At 44.5% G+C, this 14555-nt stretch overlaps 1 protein-coding gene across 1 annotated transcript in view; it reads right to left on the reverse strand.

Annotated features, from left to right (window-relative positions):
• TMEFF2 (transmembrane protein with EGF like and two follistatin like domains 2) overlaps nt 1–14555 on the reverse strand; it is a 215699-nt gene that overhangs the window by 81000 nt on the left and 120144 nt on the right. Inside the window, exon 5 of the mRNA XM_056861235.1 lies at nt 1634–1730. Coding sequence (XP_056717213.1) covers nt 1634–1730 — 97 coding nt within the window. The remainder of the gene's footprint in view (nt 1–1633; nt 1731–14555) is intronic.

Consider the following 14555-nt stretch of genomic DNA (forward strand, 5'->3'; position numbering starts at 1 on the left):
AGAACTGCGTGGAAAGAATGAGGCAGGAGCGAAGTGACTTCTAAAGGTTGGTAAAATCATGAATAATGCAGAGGAAGCCTCGAAGCAGTCGCAAGCTAAATACCCCTGCATAAATGGCTCTCAAAGTTGCTAGTAAGTGTTGGTTTGCTTTGCAGCCTCTTGCTTGGCCCTATTTGCTCCTCATACCAAGAAACAAAAATACACACACAACAACAACAACAACAACCAATGATCAAACAGCAATTAACTGATCCTGACGGTCATGTGCGGATAAATTTTTTTTTTTTTTTTACACAAGAAGCCACGGTCAAGGACAGCTGCTTCACTTGAAAATCCTAATGTAAGGTGACTTCACATCCTCAGTCATATACATTCCTGCTGGAGAAACATCTACAACACTATTTGCCGCACCCTGTCAGGGCAAGCCTAACTGTTTATTTCCTGGTATGCCAATGGGTTGAATTCCTGAAGGAGTGTTTCCCATGTCCCCAATGGACTGAATCCTGGGCCTTTAGTCCCGTGAACTAAGAAGTAGCTCATTTAGTTTGAATCAGAATTAAATCCAGGGGGAAAATAGAGATCAGTTCCCCTGGATAAAATGGCCGCTTTGGCAATTGGACTCTATGGCATTAAAGTCCCTCCTTTCCCCAAACCCTGCCCTCCTCAGGCTCCGCCCCAAAAACCTCCTGCCGGTGGCAAAGAGGGACCTGGCAACCCTACCCAAACCCCATTTTATAATTCATACAACTTGGTACCGATTTCAAGGGACAAAAACTGTACTTAAACTGTATTTAAACTTTTTAACATTTAGAAGGCACAGTGAGGTCATTTTTTCTTTGCTACAGGATTTGATTTAGTGCCGTTTAATATTTAGTCTTGTAACAACGTGGCTGGAAATTGCCCTTCCTTATTCCTCCTCCCCCCCAGAAAGAGTTTTCCCTGCAGAAAAGCTGACTTGTCAATATAGATGGAGCACTTCATCTCCCATGGTTATTATGTGGCTCTTAAGAGCATAAGATGCTTGAAAGAAGGGGAATCAGAAATCAGCAGAGATCCCGCGCTGCAAAGGGACTAGCATATTGTAGGTCAAGCTATTTTTTTTTCAAACTTCAATTTTATCAATAATTTGCAGAAGCGGAAGCGGAAGCAGAAGAAGAAGAGTTGGTCTTTATACTAGATTTTCTCTACCTTAAGGAGTCTCATGCCGGCTTACAATCACTTTCCCTTCCTCTCCTGACTACAGACACCTAGTGAGGTAGGTGGGGCTGAGAGAGCTCTAAGAGAGCTGTGACTACCCAAAGGTCTCCCAGCTGGCTTCATGTGGAGGAGTGGGGAAACCAACCTGGTTCACCAGATTAGCACCCGCTGCTCATGTGGAGGAGCGGGGAATTAAACCCAGTTCTCCAGATTAGTGTCCACCGCTCTTAACCAGTACACCATGCCGGCTACACCACTTTATCCAAAGTCAGGTGCAAGATTTTCCCCACCCAACAAAGAGCATCTTCCGGTTTACACTCCAGGGAATGGTGATTTGAAGGTGGGGGGGGGGAAAGTACACTTTTGATCAAATGAGAAAATTCATGCAAAACTGACAGAAGTATAAACTGACAAAAGTATAAACAAGTCACTATACCAGACATCCTCTGCATCTTCATCACATTCTGCTCCAAATTGGCAAATGTCACAGGTGGATGTTTCCTTCTGAATGGTTTCTCCAGACCCCTCACTACCTATGAATGACATAAACCAAGGGGGGAAAGTGTCAGTTATTGAACCCCAAAGCCACAAATTCATCATAAATACAGAAAAAAACCATAGTCATATTTGTATACAAAGAGGTTTAGATAACATATATAACATGACCATGTGGATAGATTTTGGAACCAACAATATATAGGTTGGGAAGCTGCTGTGGATACTGTTAAGCACAAAGAATTATGCACACCTTCTAGATCCTTAATGCAAAGAAGAATGCTATGTTTATCTGAGTGGAAAACTATTTTTTTCTGGGTGGAGATGGCCTTTCTGCTGGCCTTTGTGATCAGATTTATGCTACATTTGCTATTTCACACCCCAATGGATCTCCCAACGGATCTCCAATGGATCTCCCAACGGATCTCCAATGGATCTCCCAATGTACCCAATGTACCCAATGGATCTCCAGAGGAAAAGACATGCAGCACCAGACAACTGAATCCATGAGCAACCGAAGAGCAGAAGCACCAGATACCTCCAACTTGGAAGATACTAGCCAAGATGCCCTGATTCAAAGCAATGTTGATATATAAAATATATGTCCATCTCAAAGCTAAAAATAATAATAATTATGCTAGCCCAAGTATTCTAATGTTGCCGTGTTTCAAATGGGATGGAAGGAAATGGGCTAGCCTCTGTTGTAGGAACTAGGGTTGCCAGCTCCAGGTTGGGAAATACCTGGAGATTTTTGGGGCGGTGCTTGAGGAGGGCGGGGTTTGGGGAGGGGAGGTACTTCAATGCCATAGAGTCCAATTGCCAAAGCGGCCATTTTCTCCAGGTGAACTGATCTCTATTGGCTGAAGATCAGTTGTAATAGCAGGAGATCTCCAGCTAGTACATGAAAGTTGGCAACCCTAGTAGGAACTGAAAGCTGAAGATAAAGCCGAAGCGTTTGACTTGAATGGATTGGATTGGGAGTGACGGTGGGTGGGTTGTCATCTGGCAGGAGGGCGCAAGACAGGAGCTGTTGTATTAATGGCACAGTGACATTTCCATGACAAACTCAGAAGTAGTACTCGGCTCTTAAGAATTATGCAAAAGTGTAACATATATTATATACAAAATACAAATAGCCAACAGTGACACAAATACAACAATATATACATACAGATGACAAGGATAGAACAAAAAGTGTAGCTAACAAGCTACCACTGGAGATGGTAAGTTACAATAAGGTATATTTCCAAAGGTAGGTACAATGTCCTTATTTTTTGTGTTTTTTAGGAATCAAAAGATGAGGCTTGAACCGGATAAAGAAGGGATGGGAGCGCCTTCCGGATGATTTTTGATGCTTTCACTGTCATAAGACAGCTTCTTCAGCCATCAGCTTCATAAATTGTTGTTTTTCCTTATTAGATGTACAATATTCTTAACCAAAATCTATTCCTTCTATGCGCCCGGTTGGCTGCTTGGATAGAGTCTGCTAGAATTGCACCCTAGCTGCAGATAATTCCCAAAGTAGTTCTAGGGCATTTTTTTTAAAAGTTTCTTTTTATAAAGAAGAGGTTGATTTTAATTAATCGGTTTCATGTTTGCGGAACGAAGTGCTCCTATCTGCATATGCAGCCCCTTAGAAAGAAAAGAAATGCAAAGTTTCCGTCAGGCTGAAATTGTCAGATGAGAAGCTTCTTACAATCTGATCAGTTTTACATCTCTTTTTGAATACATATGCAGGAGTGGCTTCAATTAGAAACTAGGAAAATGGGGGTAGACTAGTCTTGCCAGCAATGGGATGAGAAATACATGGAGATTTTAGGGGTGGAGCCTGAGGAGGTCAGGTTTGGGGAGGGGAGGGAGTTCAATGGGATATAATGCCATAGAGTCCCATTGCCAAAGCGGCCATTTTCTCCAGGGGAACTGATCTCTATCGGCTGGAGATCAGTTGTAATAGCAGGAGATCTCCAGCCACCACCTGAAGGTTGACAACCCTGGTCATTCTTCACTTGCATATTGAGGCACACAACAATTACCTATAAAGCATTTTGGATTCTCCAAGCAGCGAGCTGCACATAAATGCCAAGAATCACAGCGCTCAATAATGACTTCTTGGCAAACCTGCCAGATTGTCTGGGTTTTGGAAAACAAGACCTTGTGTTTTTTAGCTAAATGTTCTCTCTCGGCCTTTCTGAGATCCGCTTGCGGTGTCTTTTAATTTAATTGAAAGGACCGTCCCGGTTTCTCCTAGTTTAGCGTAGTCATTGATAACACTCTGGTGTTTTTGGGCCACGCTCTGAGCACATCCTTCAGAACGAGAATGAGGACAGCATTTAAATTTGGAATCAAAACCCGCAGCGACCATCGGCGGTTTCTGTTTTGAATAGTAAGTAAGCCTTCTGGAGAGGGAATACATAACATATAAGTACAGTCTCTCTCTTAATTTCTGTCAGAAATCATCAGGTATCTAATCTCTTCCATACCTGCACCAATACCCACTGGAGACTGAAAATAGTAATAGGACTGATAGAACAAAAGCATTCATAGCCATTATAGTTAAACTATATGCAAATGAAGAATGCATTGACGAGCAATTTAATAGATTATGCAAATAAGTATCATAGTAGTATAAAAATACAAGTAAGAAATAATCAAGAAGTTTTCGTTAAGTATTTCAATGTGCAGGTGATAACGTGAAAGCCTTTTAGTTTCCAATAAGCACCAATAAGTATATTTACAAAAACAGATCTCTAGTGAGGATAACTTAGAATAATTTTTAAGAGATAATAGACAGAGTTAAATGACTATGTTAGATTTTATGTTAGAATTTATGTTCGATTCTGCATGTATGTTATGTGCTATGTGTTTTGTGAATGTCATGTATAATCTTACAAGTAAAAATAAAAAAAAATTATAAACAAAAAAAGCATTCAGCCCTATACCCAGGCATTAAATTTAACCAGAAGCCCCTTCTTTTTATCCCCCCCACTTTCAACAGTCTCCACAGCGTTGCCAGGTGATAAAATTTGTTTAAGGTGAATTCTTTCTCTCCCTTTCCCCTGCTGTGCAGATGAGGGCCTTGATAAAACCAGGCAGCCTCGAAAGAGTTATTTTCTCCTTATTATATCCTGCTGCGATTTAAGCTTCAGGACCGTAAGCTGTTCATTTTCTAAGATGACTGAAGGTCCCCCCCTCTACATGCAACACTTTCTAATTCACACTTGCCCTCCATAGTTTGGATGAAGAAGTCTTGACAGAGGAAAGTGAATTAGTCATAGGAGAAGAACCAAAAGGGTGTGAAAGAGTTTCTTGCTATACCCGAAAAACACTATCTGGATTTTCAGAAGCAAGTTTCTTCTGCTAGAATTATACAGACTCTTTGGTGTCACCTGTTACCAAGAGTTGGTAAGGCTAGAAGCAAAAGCTCTTAGATAAGTAGGGTTGCCAACCTCCAGATACTAGCTGGAGATCTCCTGCAATTACAACTGATGTCCAGCCAGTAGAGATCAATTCACCTGGAAAAATGGCCACTTTGGCAATTGGACCTCCCACTGGTGGCAAAGAGAGACCTGGCAACCCTAGTTAAAATACACACCATCAAGTTCTAATCCTATGCCCATTGCTGTAACTCATCAAGTGGTAACCATCAAGAGGCTAGATGGCCATCTGCCACCAATGCTGATTCCATGACCTTAGGCAGATCATGAGAAGGAGCGCATCTTGGCCATCTTCTGGGCATGGAGTAGGGGGTCACTGGGGGTATGGGGGGACGGTAGTTGTGAATTTCCTGCAATGTGCAAGGGGCTGTACTAGATTATCCTGATGGTCCCTTCCAAATCTATGATTCTATGATTCTAAGTAAAGTGATTTAAAATACAAAATACAGCATTTCTGACCAAGCTCTAAAACACACACAAGAAACAGGCCCAACCATTAGCCAGATAATTCCCCTTCAATATTGGAATAGGTTAGGACCTTCAAGAGTAATTTTTCAGACTGTTGTTATACCTGGCCCAAATACCTCAGTAAGCAAGGTCAAAGTGAATCGTCGCTCCCTGGTGGGTATATCCACAATCAGGAAGCGAGAACCAACGTTTTCCTTCCTATGTGGACCTTTCACGCTTTAAGTCCCTGCACTCTGCATAATGTATAATAAGCAGGCACAATCAATATTCAGGATACACTGTTCTCTCCTGTCTGGCAAATCTCACAAGAATACCAATGGAAAACTCTACATTCCTGACTGGAGTCAATGGTTCTTTGACTTAATGTAATGTGCGACACAGATGTTGGGTCTGTGTACAATTAAAATCACCTAGTGCCGCTGCCACCACCTTACTCAAGTCATAAAAGCACGTAGAAATGTCTAGGTAGTTTTCACAGATCTCAAAACCAAGATGCTGGAACTGTTGAATCAGAGTGGCAGCCCTAATTTAGTGTTGCTCAGGCAACAGGAAAGTAAAAGGTAGAATAACCAAATCAGCCTAATGGCGGCACCCAATAATTAATTAGTTGTCTGTCTTATATCTGCTTTCGACCAAGGTACACCAATGATTCATCTCGCCCAGGGCTGTCTGTGTAGAGTGTCAGTTAAGCACTCCACCATGCTGGAGAGCCAGTGTGGTATAGTGGTTAACAGCGGTGGTTTGGAGCGGTGGAGTCTGATCCGGAGAACTGGGTTTGATTCCCCACTCCTCCACATGAGCGGTGGAGGCTAATTGGGTGAGCCCGGTTGGTTTCCCCACTCCTCCTTATGAAGCCCGTTGGGTGACCTTGGGCTAGTCACAGCTCTCTCATCCTCACCTACCTCACAAGGTGTTTGTTGTGGGGAGGGGAAGGGAAGGGGATTGTAAGCTGGTTTGATTCTCCCTTAAGTGGTAGAGAAAGCCGGCTTATAAAAACCAACTCTTCTCCTTCAGTGGGTGTTCAAGATTTTGAGCAGGAGTCTTTCCCAGCACTGTTAATTGATTTTAACTGGATACCAGGGATTGGACCTGGAACTTTCAATGTGCAAAATAGACTATTACTGAGTTACAGCAAAGGGCATAGGATTAGAACTTGAAACTCAACCCCAAGCCTGGAAACCACTGCAAGACAAGGGTGGAGACAAGGAGAAGCCTTTGGAGTGTCATAGGGGTGCCAGCCTCCAGGTGGGACCTGGAGATCCTCTGGAATTATAGCTCATCTCCAGACAACAGCTCATCTCCAGACAACAGAGATCAGTTCCCCTGGAGAAAATGGATGCTTTGGAAGGTGGACTCCATGACATTGTACCCCACTGTGGTCCCTGTCATTCCCAGGCTCCATTTCCAAATCTCCAGGAGTTTCCCAATCTGGATCTGGGAAACCCACCCCCAATCCCCTACCGGTGGCCAGTGGGGGCCTGCCCCTCCTAGTGTGATCACTTCCAGAAAAACCTGGAAGAGACATAACTAAAGGTGTGCATTTGGCTAAAGCCGAACAGGAACACCCCCCCCCCAAGAAAACACCTTTTTGGTATTTTTCAGGGGTAGGGTTGCCAGGTCCCTCTTCGCCACCAGCGGAAGGTTTTTGGGGCTGAGCCTGAGGAGGGCAGGGTTTGGGGAGGGACTTCAGTGCCATAGAGTCCAAATGCCAAAGCGGCCATTTTCTCCAGGTGAACTGATCTCTATCGACTGGAGATCAGTTGTAGTAGTGGGAGATCTCTAGTCCCTGGAAGTTGGCAACCCTATTTGGGGTGTGTGTTACCCATAATAAAAATGGTGGCAATAAAGGCATCCAAAAAAGCAGATCCCGAATAAAGCCTTTTTTTTTTTTGCATTATTGGGGCCGCTTTGGCCTCACCGCCATTTACCCCTCCCCTCTCCTCCCCCCTTAGTTACCTGAGTCAGATCCCCTCTGCCTACTGGCTCAGACTGCCACATGGAGGTCTGAGCAGGCAAACAGCATGGACCTGAACACCCCTGAGCCTAGACTGCCATCCCCTGCAATCTCTGACTTGGGGGGGGGGGTGATGGGGAGGGTGACCCAAGTGTGGGTCTGGAGCCCAGTGCGTAGATCACCCTCCCTGCAGCCACTGACTTTGGGGGGCGGTGGAGGGGGGCGATCAAAGAGTGGGGCTGGATCTCTGAGCAGCATTTTGGGGGGAGGGAGTTCAGGTTTATTAAACCTGAAAATTTTCAATCATTTAAAAAAAAAAAAAGCCGGATGCTTTGTATTCAGCTTTTTGAAAATTTCCAAGTTTAATAAACCCGAAACCAAAAAATCCCGGAAACAATGGTACACAGCCCTAGACATCACACTGCTCTAGGGATTGGCTATGCTAAAACCATACAGTCTTCAGCGATTGCTAGAGAGGAGTGACGGTGGTCTATGAATTGAGTAGCCTGGTTTAAGATGCACATTTGGACAAAAATGGGAGTATCCCCTAAACAATATGGGCCCAAATTTTAGGGCAAATGGTTCTTCCTCTTCAAAAATCCTCCCCCTGTTCCTATGTGGTTGAGGGGGGGGGGAGAACCAGCAGTGCTAAGTATCACAAGACGCAAGCGCTAAGGGGCCAGATGTCAGAAACAAAAGACAACTTTAAATCTCAACAATCCGGAACATCGTGCTGAGAGATCGTACTGCTTGCTTTCACATTATAATGTGCAGGAAGAAGTAGGTCATAAGAACGGGCCAGAAAGTAAGAGGGCGCTAAGGAATGCATGGCGGGAGGCCGACGGGGCCTGCAAAACGCGCGAGACTCGCCGCCTCAAATGCTTTGTAGAAAGCGAACGAGAATCTGGCTGAACAGAAGCTCAGATGCTGCAAGTTACTTCTCCAATCAATAGTCCTCCCGCCCTCCCCTTGAAAAGCATTAGCTCGGTTGAAAGCTGCAAAGTGAGAAAAATGAATGAGTGTGAAACAAGAGGTCAGCGCAGGAGCAAAATATCTTCTCAGATCCCTGGCACAGGCTCAAAATAACATTAGAGGAAAGATGAAAAGAAAATTCTCCACCGTACCGGCTGTAAATCCTGATGTTTGACATAGCTGGCTTCTCCTGACTGCTCACAGCCTTCCCATTCAGAGAAGGCAAATTACCTATCCCACGCAAGCTTACACAAAAGCAAATTAGCAACGATTTCCATTGCCAACTGGAGCGGCCATTGAAGTTCTCGAAACATTTCCCTGGGTATCGGGCAGCTTACAGTCAAGACCTCTGCATGGCTGGCTGGGATATAACTAGCCAAAAAGGAACACCTCTATACCAAAAAACGCAGCAACAAAATCAGTATAGGCTAACACACTATCAAATTACATTAACAATATTATTTTTCAGTTCACAATAATATAAGAACACACTTATATCACATTTCTATAATTTCCTATAACTTAAACAATGTGTCCCTAAATTGTACAATTTTTCAACACAATGAAAAAATCATGTCACTCTCAACTCATGCTAAATGCATGTACATTTCACAGTCCAAAGACATATAGTCCATGTACAAACTTTGTTATTAAAGCAAACTGGAGACTCTTCATGTCAATCTAGATAAGCCCATAGATATCCCTTTCACACACACACAGACGGTTCTTCTAGATAAGTCACCGTTTCAAGGATAAACTTCTTCAATGTGCTAGTTCCATGCTTATCTTACAGTAAATAAAGAATATGTCTCCAATTTGCTTCAATCACCAAGTTTGTACATGGACTACGTGTCCTTTGGTCGGGATATAATGAAACGTCACACCAAGAGGCCTTGAGATGCAAAGCTTCGGAGCTGAACAAAATGAAAAGGGTCCGTGCCAGATCCCCTGATTTTGGGCGGCAAACATTCCTTTTTCACACTGACAGATTGCAAAGCGCTGATTCGTATGCTAACTTTGGAGGTGTGGTTACCACTCCCCCATAATTACAGGGCTTTGCACTGAAGGAAGAGCCTTAGGGTTGCCTACCTCCAGGTACTAGCTGGAGATCTCCTGCTATTACAACTGATCTCCAGCCAATAGAGATCAGTTCCCCTGGAGAAAATGGCCACTCTGGCAATTGGACTCTGTGGCATTGAAGTCCCTCCCCTCCCCAAATCCCACCCTCCACTGGTTGCAAACAGGGAAGAGCTAGGGTTGCCAGGTCCCTCTCCACCACTGGTGGGAAATTGAGGTCCCTGTCTTCCCCAGGCTCCATCCCCAAATTTCCAGGACTTTTCCAACCTGGATCTGGCAGCCCTATCTCCCCATTCCCCACCGGTGACCAGGGGGAACCTGGCAACCTTATCTCAGTCACACTCAGCTGCAGCCAGCCTATGTCAACTCTTTTAATCATCTGATACACTTTTTCTCTTTGTTTTTGTGAATACTATCCATCCCCGTGTTTTCCAGATGCTGTTTCAGCTACAATCCTGAAAATGGGCACAAAACGCGCAGAAACGCCCAGGGAGTGCACGGAGACCTCTAACGGCCAGGAAAGTCATACGTAATCAAAAAGAAGCCCCGAAGAAGTTGGCAAGGGTGACCATGGGGAAACAGCCCTGCATAAATGGCCATAGACTACAGCCCTCTTCATCAGGTAATACAGTGGGTATATCTTGCAGTTTATCTTCTCTTACCCTGGCAGGGGAAGCAAATGGCTTCAACTGGCTCAAGCAACCGAGATCCCGCCAACAATGATGTTCATATACACATTCTCAATTTATCTTAAGCGTAAGGGTTCACTGTTGGTAACCGCAGTTTTTCATTGCAATAGAAGAATGCTGTTTAATCCAGAGTCACGGTGGCATTTCGAGATTAAGCTGTTTTCTTAACTTGGATTCCCTGGAGGTGTGGAATTACTTCCCCCCAGCCTGGTTTCCAGACTAAAAACGCTGTTCATCCAGGATCCTCGAACCCTTGTCAGCGTGGGGCAACAAAGTCGAAGAGCTTGCAGTTGAATACACACTCTTGCCGATGACAGACATGGGAAATTCAACGGCTGATTTAAGCGCTACTTGTGAAAATGGCCATACTGTCTCCTAATTTGTAGCATAATGAAACCACATTAATGTTTCCAGCTGCTGCATATGCTCTTTGAAGGTCCCTCGGCAAAGGCGTGATTCCCTTTTAAAATAAAATTAAAGCAAGATTGGAAACGCAAGGGCTCCCATTCTCCTACTTGGCTTTTCTCCGTCTATCCTGGGCATTTTGAGATATGCCATCGCTTGGCAAATTAAAGGGAATCTTTTCTTCTGTAGGTGGGCCATAGCTAAATGCTGTCAAGCGGGGGCATGGTTATTATGCCAACGTGCAAATGTGGAAAATTGACATCACCAAGAATTTTTCACACATGGCATATTCCTACACCTAGGTCGAAATTGTTAACGATTTTCTATTCCTGGGATCCGTCATCAACCAAAAGGGAGGCTGCAACCAAGAAATCAGGAGATTGAGACTGGGAAGGGCAGCCATGAAGGAGCGAGAAAAGATTCTTAAGTGTAAGGATGTGTCACTGGTGACCAAGACTGACAATTCTTATCACAGTATTTCCCATTACTATGTATGGTTGTGAAAATCACACAGTCATAAAATTACAGAATCATAGAGTTGGAAAGGGTCATACAGGCCATCTAGTCCAAATAGAACAGATTTTACGGCATTGCCATTCTAAGAATACTTGATGGCCATCTAGTCCAACCCCCGGCTCAACACAGGATCATCCTTGACAAGTGTTTGTCCAGCTGCTGCTTAAAGACTGCCAGTGAGGGGCAGCTCAACACCTCCCTAGGTAGCTGATTCCACTGTTGGACAACTCTTACTGGAAGAAAAAGAAGAAGGAAAAGTTGGTTTTTATATGCCGACTTTCTCTACTACTTAAGGAAGAATCAAACCGGCTTACAATCCCCTTCCCCTTCCCGCAACAGACACCCTGTGAGGTAGGTGGGGCTGAGAGAGCTGTGCCTAGCCCAAGGTCACCCAGCTGGCTTCATGTGGAGGAGTGGGGGAATCAAACCCGGTTCTCCAGATCAGAGTCCACTGCTCCAAACCACCGCTCTTAACCACTATACCACGCCGGCTCCCCTATAGCGGACCATGTGCTCATAAAGGAGTACCTCTGATTTTATTGTATTTTATAATATTTATTGTATTTGACACTTTGTTCGCCACCCTGGGGACATTTTGTTCGCAGGTCGGGGATTGAGGGCGGGGTAAAAATCTAAATAAAGAAACAAAAATAAATGAAATCACATTGGAAAGCTAAAAATGTGCCTAAAAAGAAAACAGTCTGTCTAGATGTGCAAACGGGTCAATCTCTGTCAATTGTTATCACAGGGAACAAGTCCTGAAATCATGGAAAAGCCACTGCTGGTCTGGGTAGACAATACTGAACAAGTGGGACAAATGGTCTAACTTGGCATATACAAACATTTTCTTTGTGGGGAGGGAGGCTGGTGGGACACTTTGTTCGCCGCCCTGAGCCTGTCTCACTCAGAAGAACTTGGTTTGGTGCCTTTCATTCCCTCAGTTCTTGTGCTGTGCACCCACACTTCAACCCATGAAGCTTCCATATAGTGAACCAAACCATTGGTTCATTGAGATCAGTATTGTCTAGAATCATAGAATCATAGAGTTGGAATCATAGAATCATAGAATCAATAATAGATCACCAGGGTCATCTAGTCCAACCCCTGCACAACACAGGAAATTCACAATTACCTCCCCCACAAAACCCCCAATGACCCCTACTCCATGCCCAGAAGATGGCCAAGATGCCCTCCCTCTCATTATCTGCCTAAGGTCATAGAATCGGCATTTCTGACAGATGGCCATCTAATCTTTTCTTAAAAACCTCCAGGGAAGGAGAGCTTACCACCTCCCAAGGAAGCCTGTTCCACTGAGGAACCGCTCTGACTGTTAGAAAGTTCTTCCTAATGTCTAGACGGAAAATCTTTTGATTTAATTTCAACCTGTTGGTTTTGGTCCAACCTTCTGGGGCAACAGAAAACAACTCAGTATTGAGATCAGTTGTGGAACTCCCGATGGCTGCCAACTTGGAAGGCTTTAAGAGGAGGAGAGGGCTATCAGCGGCTACTAGTCAAAATGGATACTAGTCATGATGCATATCTATTCTCTCCAGGATCAGAGGAGCATGCCTATTACATTCGGTACTGTGGAACACAGGCAGGGTTATGCTGCTGCCGTCACCTTGTTTGGGGGCTTCCTAGAGGCACCTGGTTGGCTGCTGTGTGAACAGACTGCTGGACTTGATGGGCCTTGGTCCAATCCAGCATGGCCTTTCTTATGTTCTTATGTACTCAGACTGACAGTGGCTCTCCAGAATCTCAGGTAGAGGTCTTTCACATCACCTACCACCTGATTTGTTTAACTGGGGATTGAACCTGGGACCTTCTGCACACAAGGCAGATGCTCTACCACTGAGCCAAAGCCCCTCCCAACTGCAGAGTGAACACTTGCCCCTTATAAATAAGGCACCTTCTGGAAGATTGGGCATTTCAGCATAGGAAGGAATGTATTGAGGAGCAGAAGGAGGAGATAATGCTGCTGCAGTCGTCTTGTTTGTGGGCTTCCTAGAGGCACCTGGTTGGCCACTGTGTGAACAGACTGCTGGACTCGATGGGCCTTGGTCTGATCCAGCATGGCCTTTCTTATGTTCTTATGAGATCATTTTGTTTCAGGGATTTCTGGGGGTTGCTGTTCTCATGATGCCCTGGCGTGGAACAAGCTGTCTGGTGCAAGTACCAGAAAAGATCTCCATCTCCTTCCCCCCGCCCCCATCCTTAACTGTGGATGCATAATGCCATTGCATAAAGATTCCCTTAGAGCACAACATTTTATTGGACAATAAAACATTTCATTGCATAATAAAATACACACACAGAATGAATGTGCCCTTAAGGAGTTAAGCATAATGATCAGATCATGGGAGTAAGCAGAAGAGGGACCGTGCACACGAGATGACAGAATTTCTTTTAAGACGTGAGGAGAAACCGCTCTTTGACCTTGGAGAGCCAAGTAATATTCATGCTGGGAGATGGGAAGTCCACTTATTAACCTTCCGTCTGGTCAAAGGATTAAGAGCAGAAACAATGAATTGGTACTAACGTTGTCTGACCCCTCAACCTTCAGAAAAACATAGCAAGGGGGGGGGGAACAGGCTGCAAGAGCAATCTTAACATGCACTCGGAGAATGCGCCGGCTTCAAAGGTCTCTGTCAGGGCGCTGTTGATTTACGCCTGTGTATCTTTTTGGAATATTAGTATGGCGAGCGAGAGAGCAACACCATACATTAAAAAAATGTGCTTTCTTCCAAACCGGACAAAACCCCCGGTGGAGAAGGGGAAGAGAGCGAGGGAGAAGATTTAGGCCTCTCCGAAGATTTCTTATCACCGCACAACATAACTCTCTAATGGTTCAGTGCCTTGGAGGGTCAACGGAGATCACTTATCATATAAATCAATCGGGTGGCAGGCTCTTAAGAGCGCCGAGCCCATAGCAATTTCATGTCTTTGCTCACAGACATCAAATCTATCTTTTAGGCAGACTATAGAAAAAGATAATGCGCTGCTCCATTTACACCATCCCAGAGACCCAAATCGAGAGATCGGCTAATCTCGAGATGCCACTATGACTCCTGATTAAATGGCAATTGACTTAGAAAATGGCTGGTTTTAAACCTTTTCAGGTTTGATTGGACCTAGCTCTCATTTACAAAGATGGCTCTTTCTGCCTTACGGAAAATCCTCCCTGTAGGCGTCCCGGTATGGATGGTTATGTGGAAACGGCCCAAGTATCAATTAATTTGTGCAAATAGCTGTAATAATTGACAGCGGCATGTCTCCAGCAAACTGTGAGGATACCGGAGTGGGTTACCACTAGGATGTCGCCAGATTTCCAGAATGTATTGTTTCGAT

The sequence above is a fragment of the Euleptes europaea genome, chromosome 15, assembly GCF_029931775.1.
Source record: "Euleptes europaea isolate rEulEur1 chromosome 15, rEulEur1.hap1, whole genome shotgun sequence".
Taxonomy (NCBI): Eukaryota; Metazoa; Chordata; class Lepidosauria; order Squamata; family Sphaerodactylidae; genus Euleptes; species Euleptes europaea.